General features: G+C 38.9%; 2 protein-coding genes across 2 annotated transcripts in view; one reads left to right on the top strand and one right to left on the bottom strand.

Moving 5' to 3' along the window:
- The first annotated feature begins 374 nt into the window (after positions 1–374).
- Positions 375–23,434, top strand: LOC133557331 (5-hydroxytryptamine receptor 3A-like). The gene is made up of 11 exons (XM_061907720.1): positions 375–412; positions 1,891–1,923; positions 3,004–3,154; positions 3,224–3,268; positions 3,337–3,446; positions 3,519–3,688; positions 8,849–9,006; positions 11,416–11,626; positions 18,097–18,252; positions 20,949–21,025; positions 21,106–23,434. The coding sequence occupies exons 1-11, from the start codon at positions 375–377 to the stop codon at positions 21,319–21,321; spliced, it is 1,365 nt and encodes a 454-aa protein (XP_061763704.1). The 3' UTR covers positions 21,322–23,434.
- The window catches only part of nat9 (N-acetyltransferase 9 (GCN5-related, putative)), a 94,913-nt gene continuing 92,158 nt past the window's right edge, over positions 21,112–23,866 (bottom strand). The window contains exon 7 of the mRNA XM_061907725.1: positions 21,112–21,347. The gene's annotated coding sequence lies outside the window, so the exon portion shown is untranslated. The remainder of the gene's footprint in view (positions 21,348–23,866) is intronic.

Raw genomic sequence — 23,866 nt, 5'->3', positions numbered from 1 at the left:
AAAGAACCTAAACGTTGTCAAAAAGTATGTTGTTTCAACGTTGTATTTGTGTTCTAGAATATTGTTTGAGATAATGACCGAATTTCAATGGTCCCATCAACGTCTCAACCTGACGTTGATTAAACGTCGTCAAAAAGCGTGTTGTTTCAATGTGTATGTAGAGTATTGGTTGGGATAATGACCAGAACTCAATTTTTAATCAACGTCAGAACCCAACATTGATTAAACGTCGTCAAAAATCATGTTGTTTCTGTCATGATCCGCCGCCCGGATCATACATAGTTTTTGTTCTTGAGTCCTTTTTCTGTGTTTTCTGATTATTTTTGGACTCTTCCGATCCCTAGTTTGTGCCCTTCCTTGTTTATCTTGTGTCAATGGTTTCTGATTTGTTCCACTTGCTCTTGTTTCTGACGCATCTCCGTAATATCACTAAAATTCGCTCCATTCTGTCCACTAAAGACGCTGAGATCATTATCCATGCGTTTGTTACGTCTCGCCTCGACTACTGTAACCTATTAGTTTGGGGTCTCCCTATATCTAGCATTAAAAGATTACAGTTGGTACAAAATGCAGCTGCTAGACTTTTGACAAGAACAAGAAAGTTTGATCACATTACGCCTGTACTGTCTCACCAGCACTGGCTTCCTGTGCACTTAAGATGTGACTTTAAGGTTTTACTACTTACGTATAAAATACTACACGGTCTAGCTCCATCCTATCTTGCCGATTGTATTGTACCATATGTCCCGGCAAGAAATCTGCGTTCAAAGGACTGCGGCTTATTAGTGATTCCCAAAGCCCAAAAAAAGTCTGCGGGCTATAGAGCGTTTTCATTTCGGGCTCCAGTACTCTGGAATGCCCTCCCGGTAAAAGTTTGAGATGCCACCTCAGTAGAAGCATTTAAGTCTCACCTTAAAACTCATTTGTATACTCTAGCCTTTAAATAGACTCCCTTTTTAGACCAGTTGATCTGCCGTTTCTTTTCTTTTTCTCCTATGTCCCACTCTCCCTTGTGGAGGGGGGTCCGGTCCGGTCCGATCCGGTGGCCATGTACTGCTTACCTGTGTATCGGCTGGTGACATCTCTGCGCTGCTGATCCGCCTCCACTTGGGATGGTTTCCTGCTGGCTCCGCTTTGAACGGGACTCTCGCTGCTGTGTTGGATCCGCTTTGGACTGGACTCTCGCGACTGTGTTGGATCCATTATGGATTGAACTTTCACAGTATCATGTTAGACCCGCTCGACATCCATTGCTTTCCTCCTCTCCAAGGTTCTCATAGTCATCATTGTCACCGACGTCCCACTGGGTGTGAGTTTTCCTTGCCCTTATGTGGGCCTACCGAGGATGTCGTAGTGGTTTGTGCAGCCCTTTGAGACACTAGTGATTTAGGGCTATATAAGTAAACATTGATTGATTGAAATGACCAAATTTCAATGGTCCCATCAACGTCTCAACCTGACGTTGATTAAACGTAGTCAAAAAACATGTTGTTTCAATGTGTAAAGTAATGGTTGGGATGATATCCAGAACTCAATGGTCAACTCAACTCAACGTCAGAACCCGACATGTATTAAACGTCGACAAAAAGCATGTTGTTTCAACGTCATGGTTGAGTTGTAGAATATTGGTTGGGATAATGACCAAAATTCGATGATAAAGTTCGCAACTTTTGGTGCTGATAAAAAAGCCTGTACCGGAAGTAGCAGACGATGTGCGCGTGACGTCACGGGTTGTGGAGCTCCTCACACCTGAACATTGTTTACAATCATGGCCACCAGCAGCGAGAGCGATTCGGACTGAGAAAGCGACGATTTCCCCATTAATTTGAGCGAGGATGAAAGATTTTTGGATGAGGAAAGTGAGAGTGAAGGACTAGAGAAAAAAAAAAGACTATACAGTGGGAGCGATTCAGATGTTATTAGACAAATTTACTAGGATCATTCTGTAAAATCCCTTATCTGCTTATTGTGTTACTAGTGTTTTAGTGAGATTAAACGGTCGTACCTGTACAACCTGAAGGTCGGCCCCGCACCTTTCTTCAGCACCAGTCGACGGGTGGTGGCGAAAGGGACCCTCTTCGAAACACGATCTTATCAATCAATCAATCAATGTTTACTTATATAGCCCTAAATCACTAGTGTCTCAAAGGGCTGCACAAACCACTACGACATCCTCGGTAGGCCCACATAAGGGCAAGGAAAACTCACACCCAGTGGGACATCGGTGACAATAATGACCCAGTGGGACGTCGGTGACAATGATGACTATGAGAACCTTGGAGAGGAAGAAAGCAATGGATGTCGAGCGGGTCTAACATGATACTGTGAAAGTTCGATCCTGTACTTTGTGTGTGTGGTCCAATCCAACCGTGTTCGCTTGACATCTCTGTTCCATAGTAAAGCTACACCGTCATCTATCGGGATTGTAAACAATGAAACACCGGCTGTGTTTGTGTTGCGAAAGGCGGCCGCAACACACCGCTTCCCACCTACAGCTTTCTTCTTTGACGTCTCCATTATTCATTGAACAAATTGCCGAAGATTCAGCAACACAGATGTCCATAATACAGTGGAATTAATTATGTGATGAAAACAAACGACGTATAGCTGTGAACGGTGCTGGAACAAAATGTCCTCTGCAAAGCGTGACGTCACGCGCACGCGTCATCGTACCGCGACGTTTTAGCGTGATACATTCCGTGCGAAATTTAAAATTGCAATTTAGTAAACTAAAAAGGCCGTATTGGCATGTGTTGCGATGTTAATATTTCATCATTGATATATAAACTATCAGACTGCGTGGTCGCTAGTAGTGGCTTTCAGTAGGCCTTTAAGGTCATGTGCCTGCCAGGATATTTAACTTAAAATCATGCAGTTGTGTAAAATATGTTGATAAAGTAAGGATATTTTCGAATACAACTATGCATAAGAAGGTGAAAATACGGGTAGCGCCTTGCTACGCCGCTACGACCATGACGTTTACGTTGCAGTGGGCGGCACCGTGGCAGAGCCTGCCTGCAGTTACCAAGACGTCTTGGACCACCTGAACCTGACCAGAGGCAACGAGCTGTACGTCATGACGCGGCCGGTGAGGAACTACCGGCGACGCACCCAGGTGTCCCTGGAGGTTCTTCTCTACGCCATCCTGGACGTGGTAAGAGTGCACCAAACCCCCGTCCCCATAAGTCTCGGTTTTGTCGTCACTGAATGAGTTTGTGCGCAGGTGGAGAAGGAGCAGAAGTTCATCCCCTACGTCCAGACGGCCACGGTAATGTTCCGACTTTCCTCTAAAAGCGTTTCGCTTTGTTCTGAACCGTCGGCTGATTCTCGGCGCAGAGGTGGCGCAACGAATACATTTCCTGGGATCCCCAAGAGTTCTGCGGGATAGATAATGTGTCTCTTCCCGCCGAGGTCCTGTGGAAGCCCGACCTCACCATCGAGGAGATGTAAGCCATTAGAAAAGTGCCGCCTGGCAACCGGCGGGATAAACACCCACTCTGTTGGACGTCTTCCAACAGGACGGAGACGGACAAAGCCCCGCCCACTCCCTATCTGACCATCAGCGCTAATGGCTTCGTGGAGGTCCATTACGACCAAGTCCTGGTCTGCACCTGTCGGATGCACATCTACAAGTTCCCCTTCGACACGCAGAAATGCAACCTCACCTTCAAGTCCGTCATACACACGGGTGAGGCGCAAAAAAACAACAACAATGTTTTTATTTCCCGAGATCAGGGGTGCCCAATGCAACTCAGCATTTTTTTTTACCTTTAGGGATCCTCTCAGAATGGTCTTAAAAAAGGTCTTATATAATTTCTGCTTTTGTTTTGTTAACACTTACATCTTTGAATAAGTGGTCCCCAAACTACGGACGGTAGTAACCTGAGTAATTTATTTATTTATTGAAAAAAAATGTAATCTGGGTGGACTTAAAAAGGGTGGAATGCCATCTCCGGGTTGGGGAGGGGACCCTGCCCCAAGTGGAGGAGTTCAAGTACCTAGGAGTCTTGTTCACGAGTGAGGGAAGAGTGGATCGTGAGATCGACAGGCGGATCGGTCCGGCGTCTTCAGTAATGCGGACGTTGTACCGATCCGTTGTGGTGAAGAAGGAGCTGAGCCGGAAGGCAAAGCTCTCAATTTACCGGTCGATCTACGTTCCCATCCTCACCTATGGTCATGAGCTTTGGGTCATGACCGAAAGGATAAGATCACGGGTACGAGCGGCCCAAATGAGTTTGGGGCTCTCCCTTAGAGATAGGGTGAGAAGCTCTGTCATCCAGGAGGAACTCAAAGTAAAGCCGCTTCTCCTCCACATCGAGAGGAGCCAGATGAGGTGGTTCAAGCATCTGGTCGGGATGCCACCCGAACGCCTCCCTAGGGAGGTGTTTAGGGCACGTCCAACCGGTAGGAGGCCACGGGGAAGACCCAGGACACGTTGGGAAGACTATGTCTCCCGGCTGGCCTGGGAACGCCTCGGGATCCCCCGGGAAGAGCTAGACGAAGTGGCTGGGGAAAGGGAAGTCTGGGCTTCCCTGCTTAGGCTGTTGCCCCCGTGACCCGACCTCGGATAAGCGGAAGAAGATGGATGGATGGAGGGATGGAATGTAATCTGTCCTTTTTACCACTTGTTACTCTCGGGGTCTTCTAAAAAAAATGTTTTTCCCGTCAACATGACGTCATCACGTTTGGGGTCCCCAAACTTTTAGACCCAGGAGCCGCATTGGGCTATATATATATATATATATATATATATATATATATATATATATATATATATATATATATATATATATATATATATGTATATATATATATATATATATATATATGTATATATATATATATATATATATATATATATATATATATATATATATATATATATATTGTTGGTCTTTCTATGTTCAATGCCATTTTTGTGAAAGAAAACCCTGTTTTTACGGCAAAAACACAAACTATGCAATATATATATATATATATATATATATATATATATATATATATATATATATATACATGTATTTATGTTTATGTATATGTTTATAGGTATTTATATACATATTTATGTATATATATTTATACACACATAAACATATATATACATACATATATTTATATATGTATATATATATATAGATATATTTTTTTTCATTTGTTTTTTATGTTCAATGCCATTTTTGTGAAAGAAAAGCCTGTTTTTACGGCAAAAACACATAATATGCAATATACATATATATATATATATATATATATATATATGTATATATATATATATATATGTATATATATATATATATACATATATATATATATTTTATGTATATATATATTTATACATACATAAACATGTATATATATATATATCAACATATATAAACATATATATGTACACATGTATATATACTATATATATATATATATATATATATATATATAGTATTTTATATATATACTATATATATATATATATATATATATAGTATTTTTGCCGTTTAAAAACAGGGTTTTCTTTCACAAAAATGGCATTTAACTTAAAAAAAATTTAGGAAAAATTATATCGACAGACAGATCAAGTTGATCTACAGATTTAAGCGTTGACAAACAAACACAAAAATAAAAACATATAATCGACAAATATATTTGAAATTGATATAGAGATTTAAGTGTTGAAATTCTAATTAAATTTTAAAAAATAGTTTATGACTTATTTTTAACACTTTCATGAGCGGGGGCCCTTTTGGATTTCCTGATAATTTGACTGGGGTTTTTGTTTTTACTTTATTTGCTCCAAAATAAATAGGACTTAAAATGTTGTTATGATTTATGAACTATCACATCAAATATTGCTTGTAATTGATTTTTTTGTATGCATATTTTGTGTTTGTTTTGTTTTTTGCCACAAAAACAGGTTTTCTTTAACAAAATTTCATAAAACATAAAATTGTCACGTCTCTGAGATCATGTTTTGTTTTTATCATGTTTGGTTTTATTTTTTGACAATCAGTTCCTGTTCCTGCACTTCTTGTTTGTTTTATTACCATAGCAACTCATTAGTTTTCACCTTGTCCTCATGTCACGCCCTGTCCTCATGTCTCACACCTGTTTGCAATTATCATGTCTATTATTTAAACCGGAAGTTGCCAGGAAGTCAGCCTGGCGACTTTATACCTCAACTCCCTTCATGCCATGCCATGCTGCTTAATCATTCTGTCCATGCCACGTAAGTTTTTGGTTTGTTTAAATGCCACAGTTAGTGTCTTTTGTTCTTTTGTCCATAGTCATGCCTTTTGTGCTAGTTTTTTGTTTTCAGGAGTCAAGTTTGTTCTCCACCACCGTGCGCGCCTTTTGTTAGGTATAGTGTTTAAGAATGAATATGTACTTACATTCACGTCTCGCTCGTGCCAACCTTCCTTTGCATCGGAAAAACAGACCATCTCATAGTCCTAGTCCTGACAAAAAAAAAACTAAACAAAAAAACAAAAAATATATATGTATATATATATATATATATATAGCAGGCCCCGACCCAAATTTTTTCGACCCAATGCAGCCCCCGGGTCAAAAATTTTAGGGACCCTTATTTTAGAACAACTTAATTTGTCTGTCGATATAAAGTTTTTTGTTGTTGTATTTTTTATGTTTAATGCAATTTTTGTGAAAGAAAACTCAGTTTGTATGGCAAAAACACAAAATATGCAACATTTTAAAAATGCTTACCCAGCCACCAATTCATAACAACATTTTGAGTCCTATTTATTTTTGGAGCAAATAAAGTAAAAAAAAAAAAAAATCCCAGTCAAATAATCAGGGATCCAAACGGGCCCCGCTCAAAAAACTGTTAAAAATAAAGTCATACATTATTTTTAAAAATGTCATCGTAATTTCAACGCTAAAATCTCTACATCAATTTCAGATCTATTTGTCGATTAAATGTTTTTATTTTGTTGTTTGTTTTGTCAACGCTAAAATCTGTAGATCAACTTGATCTGTCTGTTGATATAATTGTTTTTTATTTATATTTTTGGGGCAAAAACCCCCACAAAATATGCAATGCTTACCCCCAACTCCCATTACCCCCCAATTTTGTTTTGGTTTTTATTATATATGGAAAATTTGATGTGATAGTTCATAATTCATAACAAAATTTTGAATCCTATTTATTTTTGGAGCAAATAAAGGAAAAAATAAAATATCCCAGTCAAATTATCAGGAAATCCAAAAGGGCCCCGCTCATAAAAGTGTGAAAAATAAATCAGACATACTTTTTTAAAATGTCATTTTAATTTCAACGCTTAAATCTCTATATCAATTTCAGATCTATTTGTTGCTTATATGTTTTTATTTTTTTGTTTGTTTTGTCAACGCTTAAATCTGTAGATCAACCTGATCTGTCTGTCGATATCCTTTTTTTTAAATTTTATTTTTTATGTTTAATGCCATTTTTGTTAAAGAAAACTCTGTTTTTATGGCAAACCCCCCCCACAAAATATGCAAAATATCCCAGTCAAATTATCAGGGATCCAAAAGGGCTCCGCTCATAAAAGTGTTAAAAATAAGTCATACATGTTTTTTGGGGAATTTAATTTCAATTTCAACGCTTAAATCTCTATATCAATTTCAGATCTATTCGTTGATTAAACACTTTTTTTTTTTTTTTTTGGTTTATTTTAGCCTACTTTTTCATGAAAATATACACACTTCCCCCCCCCCCCCAAAAAAAATTTCCAACATGACTGTGCACCAGTGCACAAAGCAAGGTCCATACAGAAATGGACGACAACTTAAACAAGTTGAAAAACTTATTCGGGTGTTACCATTTAGTGGTCAATTGTACGGAATATGTACTGAACTGTGCAATCTACTAAAAAAACGTTTCAATCAATCAATCAAAGTTCGGCGTGGATGAGCTTGACTGGCCTGCACAGAGTCTTGACCTGAACCCGATAGAACCCCTTTTTGGGATGAATTAGAACAGAGACTGAGAGCCATAAATACGTATAAATACAACCTTGTGGACAGCCTTCCCAGAAAAGTTGAAGCTGTGTTAGCTGCAAAGGGTCATATTGAACCCTATGGGCACTTCAAGTTCATATGTGAGTCAAGGCAGGTGTCCAAAAACTTTTGGCAATATAATGCAGCTGTCAATCAACCTATCAAATCAGTACATGAATTCATAAACAATGAGCGAGTAAATCATTATCTATCCATGCATCCATTTTCTACCGCTTGTCCCATTCTGGGTTGTGGGGGGGTCGCTGGAGCCTATCTCAGCTGCATTCGGGCGGAAGGCGGGGTACACCCTGGACAAGTCGCCAATACATAACATTCCCGTAAAACAACTGTTAAGTAATTTATGGTGCTCGTCAAGAGATGAAGAAGATGATCTTATTTTTTTATAAGGTTCAAGACGTTTATCGGGATTGTTCTTCTTTCTTTTTATTTTAAATAAATATGCTAAAATTAAAAAAAATTTAAAAAAATAAAAAAATGTCACGTTGTCGTCATGTGGTATTGTGTGTGGAATTTTGAGGATAAAAATGCAGCTTAGGTGCTACTTAGCTGCTGAAAATATGATTGTCCTGCTTGTTGCCGGGCAGACTTCATGATGCACAGTCATATTGCCAATGTCAAAAAAAAAAAAAAAAAAATTGAAAAAAGAGCACCAGGCAGAACAGGAAGTGGAAACAGACACCGTGTTAACCCGCGGACGAATCCGTACGAAATACGAAATGTTCCCAAATGAGTTTGCATCGATCCAAATAGCTTTCACGCTAATGTTCGCGCGGGAGGAGTTACATCATCGGCGCCCGGGAAACGAAGCCGCGCTAATAATTGCGGCGTTTTCCAGCCAAAGACCTGCTCCTGAAGGCCAGCGACAACTCCAGCGAGGCCTCCGAGTCGTCGCGCGAGCTGATGAGGACGCAGTACGAGTGGGTCTTCCTCAACATGAACGTGGCCGTCTACAACGCCAGCGCCGACGCCGACCAGGACAAGATCGTCTACACGGTGCGTCCGACTGCTCGTCTGCTGGATTTCTTGCAAAACGCCATCATGATGTTCCAAAATGCAAACGACATACTTGCAGCATTTTTTTTTTCAATTTAAAACACTACTTTCTGCAGTGCAAACAGCATATTTTCTTATGTTTGCACGTGCAAAAATAGCACACATTAAAAAACGACACAATTTTGACACAAATTCCAATTTTCGCAAAAAACAACAACATATTTAGCCACAATAACAACAACACTCTATTCCAGCATCGAAGACAACATGATTTGCCATAAATATCCATCCATCTATCTTCTTTCGCTTATCCGAGGCCGGGTCGCGGGGGCAGCAGCCTAAGCAGGGGAGCCCAGACTTCCCTCTCCTCAGTCACTTAGTCTAGCTCTTCCCGGGGGATCCTGAGGCGTTCCCAGGCCAGCCACGAGACATAGTCTGTCCTGGGTCTTCTCCCTGGCCTCCTATTGGTCGCCTGGGGAGGCGTTCGGGTGGCATCCTTAAATCAAAAATTAAATTAAATTAAAAATTAAAGTAAATTAAAAAAAAAAAAAAAATTGAATTAAATGAAAATCAAAAAATTAAAAATGTAATTACATTTAATTAAATAAAAATAAAAATGTTTTAATTAAAATAAAATTAAAAATAAAATTACATTTATTTAAAATTAAATTAAATTAAAATTAAAATTAAAATTAAAATTAAAATTAAAATTAAAATTAAAATTAAATTTAATTAAATTTAATTAATTAAAAATAAATTAGCATTTTAAATTAAAATGAAAAATTTAAGTAATTTAAAATTAAAAATTAAAATTAAAAAAAATAAAATTAAATAAAAAAAATTAAAATTAAATTAAAATGATTTTTTTTTTAATTAAATTAAATTAAATTACCAATTATTGTCACACACATACTAGATGTGGCGAAATTATTCTCTGCATTGGACCCATCACCCTTGATCACCTCCATGGAGGTGAGGGGAGCAGTGGGCAGCAGCGGTACCGCGCCCGGGAATCATTTATGCTAATTTAACCCCCAATTCCAACCCTCCTCATCTGGCTCGGCTTTACTCTGAGCTTCTCCCCAGGCGTTCGGGTGGCATCCTGACCAGGTGCCCGAACCACCTTAAATCAAAAATTTAATTAAATTAAAAATTTAAAATTAGATTAAATTACATTAAAAAAAATTAATTGAATGAAATGAAAATTAAAAAATGTAAAATTAAATTAATATTAAAATTAAATTAATTAAAAATAAATTAGCATTTTAAATGAAAATTTGAAATAAAAATTGAATAGTTTAAAATTAAAAATTACAATTAAAAAATTTATTAAAAAAACAAAAATTCAATTAAAATAAAAATTGTTTTAATTGAATTAAATTAAATTACCAATTATTGTCACACACATACTAGATGTGGCGAAATTATTCTCTGCTTTTGACCCATCACCCTTGATCACCTCCATGGAGGTGAGGGGAGCAGTGGGCAGCAGCGGTACCGCGCCTGAGAATCCTTTATGGTGATTTAACCCCCAATTCCAACCCTCCTCATCTGGCTCCTTTCCATGAGGCGGAGCAGCGGCTTTACTTTGAGTTCCTCCCGGATGGCAGAGCTTCTCACCCTATCTCTAAGGGAGAGACCCGCCACCCGGCGGAGGAAACTCTTTTCGGCCGCTTGTACCCGTGATCTTATCCTTTCGGTCATGACCCAAACCTCATGACCAATACGTGAGGATGCGAACGTAGATCGACCGGTAAATTGAGAGCTTTGCCTTCCGGCTCAGCTCCTTCTTCACCACAACGGACCGATACGACGTCCGCATTACTGAAGACGCCGCACCAATCCGCTTGTCAATCTCACGATCCACTCTTGATCGGATAATAGATCTCTTGTTAAGTGTCACATAAACAACTTTTGGTACCCAGTTCAAAGAACATCATCTATTAAAACGAGTACAAGTCATTTTGCTAGCACAGAAGCAACTGTTTTTGATACAAAAAACACTTTTCTAACGACACAAAACACATTTTCAATGGCATTAAATATGTTTACATTTTTGTATTTTCGCCACGAGCGACATCGCGAACTCATAACTCGTTTATTGCCAAACTTATAGGCACAGAATATTTTTTAGGTAAATCGTTCTTTATTTCGAAAGGTGTTGCAATCATCATGCAGTAGAAGGCTAAACCGGCGGCACAACAACTCCAATTGCTAACGTATCATTCACACATTTCTAACCAGCGTTTCATTGTCTCCTCCAAATGAGACAATTTTATTTTAAGACAACCGCAGGAAAATACTGAAAAATCACTGAAAAATTGTTATTTTGCCTGAAAAACACAATTTTCTGCAAATAGCTAATTTGCCAATGATGACATCATGAGAAGCGGTCTCACCTTCTCTCAGATCACCATGAGGAGAAAACCCATCCTCTACATCGTCAACTTCGTGTTGCCCGTCCTGTTCTTCCTGGGTCTGGACTTGGCCTCCTTCCTGATCTCGGACAGGGCCGGGGAGAAGCTGAGCTTCAAGATCACGGTGCTGTTGGCCGTCACCGTCCTGCAGCTCATTCTCAACGAAATCCTGCCGTCCTCCACCAACAGGATCCCGCTCATCGGTAAGAAGCAGACCGCTTTTCTTCTCAGAATCCGTGGCCGACTTTTGTTATCGTTCTTTTCTCCCCGGCTCTCAACCAAGGCGGACCTTTTCCCTTTCCCTCTCCTTGTCTTAGCATTTTTGCTTTAATCAATCAATCAATCAGTCCATAGTGGATCTAACATAATAGTGTGAGAGTCCTGTCCATAGTGGATCTAACATAATAGTGTGAGAGTCCAGTCCATAGTGGATCTAACATAATAGTGTGAGAGTCCAGTCCATAGTGGATCTAACATAATAGTGTGAGAGTCCAGTCCATAGTGGATCTAACATAATAGCGTGAGAGTTCAGTCCATAGTGGATCTAACATAATAGTGTGAGAGTTCAGTCCATAGTGGATCTAACATAATAGTGTGAGAGTCCAGTCCATAGTGGATCTAACATAATAGTGTGAGAGTCCAGTCCATAGTGGATCTAACATAATAGTGTGAGAGTCCAGTCCATAGTGGATCTAACATAATAGCGTGAGAGTTCAGTCCATAGTGGATCTAACATAATAGTGTGAGAGTTCAGTCCATAGTGGATCTAACATAATAGTGTGAGAGTCCAGTCCATAGTGGATCTAACATAATAGTGTCAGAGTCCAGTCCATAGTGGATCTAACATAATAGTGTGAGAGTCCAGTCCATAGTGGATCTAACATAATAGTGTGAGAGTCCAGTCCATAGTGGATCTAACATAATAGTGTCAGAGTCCAGTCCATAGTAGATCTAACATAATAGTGTGAGAGTCCAGTCCATAGTGGATCTAACATAATAGTGTGAGAGTCCAGTCCATAGTGGATCTAACATAATAGTGTGAGAGTCCAGTCCATAGTGGATCTAACATAATAGTGTCAGAGTCCAGTCCATAGTGGATCTAACATAATAGTGTGAGAGTCCAGTCCATAGTGGATCAAACATAATAATGTAAGAGTCCAGTCCATAGTGGATCTAAGATAATAGTGTGAGAGTTCAGTCCATAGTGGATCTAACATAATACTGGGAGAGTTCAGTCCATAGTGGACCTAACATAGTGTGAGAGTCCAGTCCATAGTGGACCTAACATAGTGTGAGAGTCCGGTCCATAGAGGATTTAACATCATAGTGTAAGAGTCCAGTCCATAGTGGATCTAGCATAATAGTGTTATAGTCCAGTCCATAGTGGACCTAAAATAGTGTGAGAGTCCAGTCCATAGTGGACCTAACATAGTGTGAGAGTCCAGTCCATAGTGGATTTAACATAATAGTGTAAGAGTCCAGTCCATAGTGGATCTGACATAATAGTGGGAGAGTTCAGTCCATAGTGGACCTAACATAGTGTGGGAGTCCAGTCCATAGTGGACCTAACATAGTGTGAGAGTCCAGTCCATAGTGGATTTAACATAATTGTGTAAGAGTCCAGTCCATAGTGGATCTGACATAATAGTGTGATAGTCCAGTCCATAGTGGATCTAACATAATAGTGTGAGAGTCCAGTCCATAGTGGATCTAACATAATAGTGTGAGAGTCCAGTCCATAGTGGATCTAACATAATAGTGTGAGAGTCCAGTCCATAGTGGATCTAACATAATAGTGTGAGAGTCCAGTCCATAGTGGATCTAACATAATAGTGTGAGAGTCCAGTCCATAGTGGATCTAACATAATAGTGTGAGAGTCCAGTCCATAGTGGATCTAACATAATAGTGTGAGACTCCAGTTCATAGTGGATCGAACATAATAGTGTGAGAGTCAAGTCCATAGTGGATCTAACATAATAGTGTCAGAGTCCAGTCCATAGTGGATCTAACATAATAGTGTGAGAGTCCAGTCCATAGTGGATCAAACATAATAATGTAAGAGTCCAGTCCATAGTGGATCTAAGATAATAGTGTGAGAGTTCAGTCCATAGTGGATCTAACATAATACTGGGAGAGTTCAGTCCATAGTGGACCTAACATAGTGTGAGAGTCCAGTCCATAGTGGACCTAACATAGTGTGAGAGTCCGGTCCATAGAGGATTTAACATCATAGTGTAAGAGTCCAGTCCATAGTGGATCTAGCATAATAGTGTTATAGTCCAGTCCATAGTGGACCTAAAATAGTGTGAGAGTCCAGTCCATAGTGGACCTAACATAGTGTGAGAGTCCAGTCCATAGTGGATTTAACATAATAGTGTAAGAGTCCAGTCCATAGTGGATCTGACATAATAGTGGGAGAGTTCAGTCCATAGTGGACCTAACATAGTGTGGGAGTCCAGTCCATAGTGGACCTAACATAGTGTGAGAGTCCAGTCCATAGTGGATTTAACATAATTGTGTAAGAGTCCAGTCCATAGTGGATCTGACATAATAGTGTGATAGTCCAGTCCATAGTGGATCTAACATAATAGTGTGAGAGTCCAGTCCGTAGTGGATCTGACATAATAGTGTGATAGTCCAGTCCATAGTGGATCTAACATAATAGTGTGAGAGTCCAGTCCATAGTGGACCTACCATAGTGTGGGAGTCCAGTCCATAGTGGACCTAACATAGTGTGAGAGTCCAGTCCATAGTGGATTTAACATAATTGTGTAAGAGTCCAGTCCATAGTGGATCTGACATAATAGTGTGATAGTCCAGTCCATAGTGGACCTAACATAACAGTGTGAGAGTCCAGTCCATAGTGGATCTAACATAATAGTGTGAGACTCCAGTCCATAGTGGATCTGACATAATAGTGTGATAGTCCAGTCCATAGTGGATCTAACATAATAGTGTGAGAGTCCAGTCCATAGTGGATCTAACATAATAGTGTGAGAGTCCAGTCCATAGTGGATCTAACATAATAGTGTGAGAGTCCAGTCCATAGTGGATCTAACATAATAGTGTGAGAGTCCAGTCCATAGTGGACCTAACATAACAGTGGGAGAGTTCAGTCCATAGTGGACCTAACATAGTGTGGGAGTCCAGTCCATAGTGGACCTAACATAGTGTGAGAGTCCAGTCCATAGTGGATTTAACATAATTGTGTAAGAGTCCAGTCCATAGTGGATCTGACATAATAGTGTGATAGTCCAGTCCATAGTGGACCTAACATAACAGTGTGAGAGTCCAGTCCATAGTGGATCTAACATAATAGTGTGAGACTCCAGTCCATAGTGGATCTGACATAATAGTGTGATAGTCCAGTCCATAGTGGATCTAACATAATAGTGTGAGAGTCCAGTCCATAGTGGATCTAACATAATAGTGTGAGAGTCCAGTCCATAGTGGATCTAACATAATAGTGTGAGAGTCCAGTCCATAGTGGATCTAACATAATAGTGTCAGAGTCCAGTCCATAGTGGATCTAACATAATAGTGTGAGAGTCCAGTCCATAGTGGATCTAACATAATAGTGTGAGAGTCCAGTCCATAGTGGATCTAACATAATAGTGTGAGAGTCCAGTCCATAGTGGATCAAACATAATAATGTAAGAGTCCAGTCCATAGTGGATCTAAGATAATAGTGTGAGAGTTCAGTCCATAGTGGATCTAACATAATACTGGGAGAGTTCAGTCCATAGTGGACCTAACATAGTGTGAGAGTCCAGTCCATAGTGGACCTAACATAGTGTGAGAGTCCGGTCCATAGAGGATTTAACATCATAGTGTAAGAGTCCAGTCCATAGTGGATCTAGCATAATAGTGTTATAGTCCAGTCCATAGTGGACCTAAAATAGTGTGAGAGTCCAGTCCATAGTGGACCTAACATAGTGTGAGAGTCCAGTCCATAGTGGATTTAACATAATAGTGTAAGAGTCCAGTCCATAGTGGATCTGACATAATAGTGGGAGAGTTCAGTCCATAGTGGACCTAACATAGTGTGAGAGTCCAGTCCATAGTGGATTTAACATAATTGTGTAAGAGTCCAGTCCATAGTGGATCTGACATAATAGTGTGATAGTCCAGTCCATAGTGGATCTAACATAATAGTGTGAGAGTCCAGTCCATAGTGGATCTAACATAATAGTGTGAGAGTCCGGTCCATAGTGGATCTAACATAATAGTGTGATAGTCCAGTCCATAGTGGATCTGACATAATAGTGTGATAGTCCAGTCCATAGTGGATCTAACATAATAGTGTGAGAGTCCAGTCCATAGTGGATCTAACATAATAGTGTGAGACTCCAGTTCATAGTGGATCTAACATAATAGTGTGAGAGTCCAGTCGATAGTGGATCTAACATAATAGTGTGATAGTCCAGTCCATAGTGGATCTAACATAATAGTGTGAGACTCCAGTTCATAGTGGATCTAACATAATAGTGTGAGAGTCCAGTCGATAGTGGATCTAACATAATAGTGTGATAGTCCAGTCCATAGTGGATCTAACATAATAGTGTGAGACTCCAGTTCATAGTGGATCTAACATAATAGTGTAGGAGTCCAGTCCTTAGTGGATCTAACATAATAGTGTGAGAGTCCAGTCGATAGTGGATCTAACATAATAGTGTGAGAGTCCAGTCCATAGTGGATCTAACATAATAGTGTCAGAGTCCAGTCCATAGTGGATCTAACATAATTGTGTGAGAGTCCAGTCCATAGTGGATTTAACATAATAGTGTAAGAGTCCAGTCCATAGTAGATCTAGCATAATAGTGTGATAGTCCAGTCCATAGTGGATCTAATGTAATAGTGTGAGAGTTCAATCCATAGTGGATCGAACATAATAGTGTGATAGTCCAGTCCATTGTAGACCTAAAATAATAGTGGTAGAGTCCGGTCCATAGTGGATTTAACATAATAGTGTAAGAGTCCAGTCCATAGTGGATCTAACATAATAGTGTGAGAGTCCAGTCCAAGGTGGATCTAACATAATAGTGGTAGAGTCCAGTCCATAGTGGGGCCAGCAGGAGAAGAAGAGACAAGAAGGAGACAAAGTAGGAGAAGAAGAAGAGACAAGAAGCAGTTGAAGCAGGAGAAGAAGAAGAGACAAGAAGCAGACAAATCCTCGAGAAGAAGAGACAAGAATGAGATGAAGCAGGGGAAGAAGAAGAAGAGATAAGAAGGAGACGAATTAGGGGAAGAAGAAGAGACAAGAAGGAGACAAAGCAGGGGAAAAAGAAGAGACAAGATGGAGACGAATCAGGGGAAGAAGAAGAGACAAGAAGGAGACAAAGCAGGGGAAGAAGAAGAGACAAGAAGGAGACAAAGCAGGGGAAAAAGAAGAGACAAGATGGAGACGAATCAGGGGAAGAAGAAGAGACAAGAAGGAGACAAAGCAGGGGAAGAAGAAGAGACAAGAAGTAGACGAAGCAGGGAAAAAGAAGAGACAAGAAGGAGACGAAGCAGGGAAAAAGAAGAGACAAGAAGGAGACGAAGCAGGAAAATAAGAAGAAGAGAGAAGAAGGAGACGAAGCAGGAGAACAAGAAGAGAGAAGAAAGAGACAAAGCAGGAGAACAAGAAGAGACAGGAAGGAGACAAAGCGGGAGAAGAAGAAGAGACAAGGAGACGAAGCAGAAGAAGAAGAGACAAGAAGCAGACAAAGGAGGAGAAGAAGAAGAGACAAGAAGAAGATGAAGCAGGAGAAGAAGAGAAAGGAAGGAGACGAAGCAGGAGAAGAAGAAGAGACAAGAAGAAGACGAAGCAGGAGAAGAAGAGACAAGAAGGAGACGAAGCAGGAGAAGAAGAAGAGACAAGAAGCAGACGAAGCAGGAGAAGAAAAAGAAAGAAGAAGGAGACGAAGCAGGAGAAGAAGAGACAAGAAGCAGACGAAGCAGGAGAAGAAGAAAAGAGAAGAAGGAGATGAAACAGGAGAAGAAGAGACAAAAAGGAGTAAAAGCAGGAGAGGAAGAAGAGACAAGAAGCAGACGAAGCAGGAGAAAAAGAAAAGAGAAGAAGGAGATGAAACAGGAGAAGAAGAGACAAAAAGGAGTAAAAGCAGGAGAGGAAGAAGAGACAAGAAGCAGACGAAGTAGGAGAGGAAGAAGAGACAAGGAGACAAAGCGGGAGAAGAAAAAGAGACAAGAAGCAGATGAAGCAGGAGAAGAAGAGAGAAGAAGAGAGAAGAAGGAGACCAAAAAGGAGAAGAAGAAGAGACATGGCGACGACGAGTAAGAAGAAGAAGTACGCTTGCAAGTTCGAAAAGATTGGAAGAAAATTATTTCATTTCATCCAGAACATCTCGAAGGGGAAGAAGTATGCTGCCTGCACCTCAACCCCGCCCCCAATACTACCGCCCATCTCCCCAATCCAGAGGTCTCAAGCTTGGCTAGTATGGCTTATCGTGGCTAACAATTTTTTTTTCCTGGCCCCAGACTGAGTCCCCCCGCTGCCCCAAGTCCTAGTCTCACTATCCTTCCCCCGTGTCCACCTTTCCCCACCTTTTTAGTGTTCCTGTCCTGTTCTGTCTCCCTGTCCTCTTCAACGGGTCTGTGCTGAAAATGTAAACTTTGTTGTCCCGGGAGTTAAAGTGACAATACAGTTCTACCCTTCTGCTCCCTCCTGAGGCGTCTACTGCATCGGCATCTTTGCTCTGATGCTGCTCAGCCTCCTGGAGACCATCTGTGTCATGCACCTCATGCAGAGAGACAACCACAACTACAACCACGCAGACGGCGAGGAAAACGGCGGCTTTAGCAAACAGGCTAACCTTTATAACGGAGGTGAGTGAATTTAAGGGAAAACTCCGGCCGAGTCACACCAAAGACGATAAAAATGGGAGCCATTACCTTCCTTGCTGGGCACTCAGCATCCTGGGTGGTAATTGGGGATTGAATCAGCAAAATATTAATCCCGGGCGTGGCCACTGCTGCTGCTCACTGCTCCTCTCACCTCCCAGGGGGTGATCAAGGGGATGGGTAGAATGCAGAGGACACATTTCACCACACCTAGTGTGTGTGTGTGTGTGTGTGTGATAATAATTGGTACTTTAAATAATTTGAAGGAAAAGGCGAATATTGTGATATCACATGTTATTATGAATGTTACTAGATACTACATATATACTTACATATTGTATACATTACATGTTATTATGAATGTTACTACATTGCATACAGTATATACTTACATCATGTATATATATTACACGTTATTATGAATGTTACTAGATACTACAGATATACTTACATCATGTATATATTACATGTTATTATGAATGTTACTAGATACTACAGATATACTTACATCATGTATATATTACATGTTATTATGAATGTTACTAGATACTACAGATATACTTACATCATGTATATATTACATGTTATTATGAATGTTACTAGATACTACATATATACTTACATCTTGTATACATTACATGTTATTATGAATGTTACTACATGACATATATACTTACATCCTGTATATATTACATGTTATTATGAATGTTACTAGATACTACATATATACTTACATCATGTACATATTACATGTTATTATGAATGTTACTAGATACTACATATATACTTACATCATATATATATTACATGTTATTATGAATGTTACTACATGACATGTATACTTACATCATGTATATATTACATGTTATTATGAATGTTACTAGATACTACATTTATACTTACATCATGTATATATCTTGTTATTATGAATTTTACTACATGACATATATACTTACATCATGTTTATATAACATGTTATTATGAATGTTACTAGATACTACATATATACTTACATCATGTACATATTACATGTTATTATGAATGTTACTAGATACTACATATATACTTGCATCTTGTATACATTACATGTTATTATGAATGTTACTACATTACATATATACTTACATCATTTATATATTACATGTTATTATGAATATTACTAGATACTAAATATATACTTACATCATGTATATATTACATGTTATTAGGAATGTTACTACAGTACAAATATATTTACATCATGTATATGTTACAAGTTATTATGATTATTACATGACATATATACTTACATCATGTATATATTACATGTTATTATGAATGTTACTACATTACATATATACTTACATCATGTATATATTACATGTTATTATGAATGTTACTAGATACTACATATATACCTACATCATGTACATATTACTTGTTATTATGAATTTTAATAGATACTACATATATATTTACATCATGTATATATTACATGTTATTATGAATGTTACTAGATACTACATGTATACTTACATCATGTATATATTACATGTTGTTATGAATGTTACTAGATACCACATATATACTTACATCATGTATATATTACATGTTATTATGAATGTTACTAGATACTACATACATACTTACATTGTGTATATACTAAATGTTATTATGAATGTCACTACATTACATTTATACTTACATAATATACATACTACATGGTATTATGAATATTACGACATTAAGTGTATACTTACATCATGTACATATTACATATTATTATGAATTTTACTACAGTACATATATACTTACATCATGTATATGTTACAAGTTATTATGAATATTACATGACATATATACTTACATCATGTTTATATTACATGTTATTATGAATGTTACTAGATACTACACATATACTTACATCATGTATATATTACATGTTAGTATGAATGTTACTACACTACATATATACTTACATCATGTACATATTACATGTTATTATGAATGTTACTAGATACTAGATGTATACTTACATCATGTATATATGACATGTTGTTATGAATGTTACTAGATACTACATATATACTTACATCATGTATATATTACATGTTATTATGAATGTTAGTAGATACTACATACATACTTACATTGTGTATATACTAAATGTTATTATGAATGTCACTACATTACATTTATACTTACATAATATACATACTACATGGTATTATGAATATTACGACATTAAGTGTATACTTACATCATGTATATATTACATGTTATTATGAATGTTACTAGATACTACACATATACTTACATCATATATATATTATATGTTATTATGAATGTTACTACATTACATATATACTTACATCATGTATATATTACATGTTTTTATGAATGTTACTACACTACATATATATTACAAGTTATTATGAATGTTACTACACTACATATATACTTACATAATTTATATATTACACGTTATTATGAATGTTACTACATGACATATATACTCACAGTGTGTAAATAAAATGTTGACGGAGGTAATTTAGAGCAGGTTATAGGCGGAATAGAGCGACTCCCATCGGCTACATTGTCAGCTGACTCTTGCTAGTGTTTATTTACGGCTTAGAATGCAATTTAAGGATGTTTTTTATATTTTGTTTTAGCATAAAATTTGGATATTTCACTGCTTCCAGGTGGGCTGGACTGCGGAGGCATCTACTCCATGTCCGCCAGCGAAACTCTGAACGCCACGTTGCCCGGAGTCAGAGAGGTGAGACTGACACTCACCTGTGGATATGAAAAAAAAAAAAAAAGGATTCCATTTGACAAAACGGGGAAACCTCGCCGCAGAGTCAGAGCGGCGTGCTGTGCCAGACGCTGGAGAAGTTGTCGGACGAGCTGAAGGCCATGGAGAGAACGCTGAGGCTGCTGCACGGCGGCCAGAAAGAGGAGTTGGGATACTGGAGCCGACTGGCCAGGAGGATCAACAGGATCTTCTTCGTCTTCTACGTGACTCTGGTGGTCCTCTTCTTAACGCTGCTCTTTACCAAATGGACCAGTGACTGAGAAGGTTTTCAGGCCCAGCTTCTTCACTAGCAGCAAAACATATAAGGACATATAAAATGTCGTAAATAACACAATTGTATTATTAACACACACAAACACAGTGCGGTACATCATGAAGCCGACAGCATGTACAAAACCCCAAAACCAGAGAAGTTGTCACGTTGCGTAAATGGTAAATAAAAACAGAATATAATGATTTGCATATTATTTTTTAAATTATATTAAATTAAATAGACCGCAAAGACAATATATTTTACATTTGAACTGGTAAATGTTGTTATTTTTTGCAAATATTAGCTCATTTATAATTTCGATGCCTGCAACGTCTTTCAAAAAAGCTGGCACAAGTGTCAAAAAAGACTGAGAAAAGTTAAGGAATGCTCATCAAACACTTATTTGGAACATCCCACTGTCGGAGTTCGTTGGTGACGAACCCCGAGATGCAGAGAAGGAGGCAGGCATTTTGCAGGTACACATGATTTAATTAAAATACTAGAACAAGAACAAACAAAAGGCTAATAACAAAAGGCGCGCACGAGGCGGATAACAAACTTGGCTAAGAACAAAACCACTTAATGTGACAGGACGGAACTATGGCATGAACAGAGTGAAGAGAAGTAGACAAAGCTACAAGCGACAAGACAGGTAGTGGTGACATCGACACCACACCACACCACACGACACGACAAGTAAAAACAGGAGTGGGCTGATTGACACCAGGTGTGGCCAGGTGCCAATCAGCCGCAGCTGAGGGGACACAGCACTCAGGGAGAAAGACAGGAAACCAACAAAATAATAGCGCTGACAGGAAACACTACACACACAGAGGAAACAAAGCCAAATTGCAGAGGAAACAACTAAAACATAGTCAAACTGTCAGGGACAAGCCTGACACCCACAGGTGAACGGGCTAATTGGCAACAGGTAGGTGCCGCGATTGGGTGTAAAAGCAGCTTCCATGAAATGCTGAGTCATTCACAAACAAGGACGGGGCGATAAATGCGTGAGCAAATTGTTCAAGAACAACATTTTTCAACCAGCTATCGCAAGGAATTTAGGGATTTTCTCCATCTATTGTCCGTAATATCATCAAAATGGTTCAGAGAATCTGGAGAAAGCACTACACATAGGCAGCAATGCATCAAAAAGGGACATCAGCGTGTAAAGGATATCACCACATGGGGTCAGGAACACTTCAGAAAACCGCTGCCAGTAACTACAGTTGGTCGCTACATCTGCAAGTGCGAGTTAAAACTCTACTATGCAAAGCCAAAGTCATTAATCAACAACACCCGGAAACGCCGCCAGTGTTCCCAAACGTTTACTGAGTGTTGTTAAAGGGAAAGGCCATCTAACACAGTGGTGTGTGAACATTAAATATATTTTCTTTGCGGTCTATTCAATTGAACATAAGTCAGTCATTCACAAACAAGGACGGGGCCACTTTGTCGACAAATGCGTGAGCAAATTGTCCAAACAGATTAAAAACAACATTTCTCAACTCGCTATTGCAAGGATTTTAGGGATTTCACCATCTACGGTCGGAAATATAATCAAAAGGTTCAGAGAATCTGGAAAAATCACTGCACGTAAGCAACAAGGGCGATTTCTGAACTGAAACACAAGACAAGCTGGTTGAAAGGGAAACAATGTTTATGAGGGCCGGCATGGAACAGAACAGACAAGCCATTGTAACGTCTGCTTGTGGAAAAACTAAATCCTAATCTACGTTTTGACTCCCTTGAATGGCCTTGATGCAACAGGGACGTTTTTGACCTCCCTCCCTCATCAACGACACTTGGAGTCGAACGGCCCCAGGCCTATGGGCACTACATCAAGTCACCCAAGACAATGGGCATATACACACAAACCCCACGCCTTCACCACCGCTTGATTCCTCCTTCGAGATGATTGACAGCTGACAGCCCCCTTAGGAGCCAAGTCTAGATTGTATTTTTTTTTACTTATATTCTTCCCCAGTGTTTTACCTCCCCCCCACCCCCCTTTTACAGGGCGCCTTGTGGCGACCCATCAGCGCTGCGGTTCTGTAATCCTGTACACTGTTTATTTGTCTAATCTTGAACGGGTTTGTGCTGAATACAAAGTTTCTTTGTACTTGTAGCAATGACAATAAAGTCCTATCCTATTTAGCCACCAGAACGTTACGTTGTACGCCAAAAAAAAACAATATATACTGCCAAAAAGTTTCTGCTAAAAAACCCTGTTTTGCAATGAAAACACAGAATTTTGCAATTGAAAAAATCCCGATAAATGTAAGACACACTATATTTAACCACAAAAATGCTACATTCTAAAATGTGAACATCATACATCACCTTAAAACCATTTTATTTTGTTATAACTCTACTATCCAGGAAAGCACTGTATTGCCATGAAAACACTAAATTTTACGATGAAAAAATAAAACAAATGCCACAAACACTAAGCCACCGAAACTCTACATTTTGCGCTGGTAACCACACATATTGCCACAGAACAACTGTATTTTGCAATTAAAACAAGAATTCATGCCACTGTTTTGCTA

Source organism: Nerophis ophidion, linkage group LG08 (genome assembly GCF_033978795.1).
Source record: "Nerophis ophidion isolate RoL-2023_Sa linkage group LG08, RoL_Noph_v1.0, whole genome shotgun sequence".
Classification (NCBI taxonomy): domain Eukaryota; kingdom Metazoa; phylum Chordata; class Actinopteri; order Syngnathiformes; family Syngnathidae; genus Nerophis; species Nerophis ophidion.
Note: the sequence above shows the minus strand (reverse complement) of the source record. Positions and strands in the feature narration are given on the sequence as shown.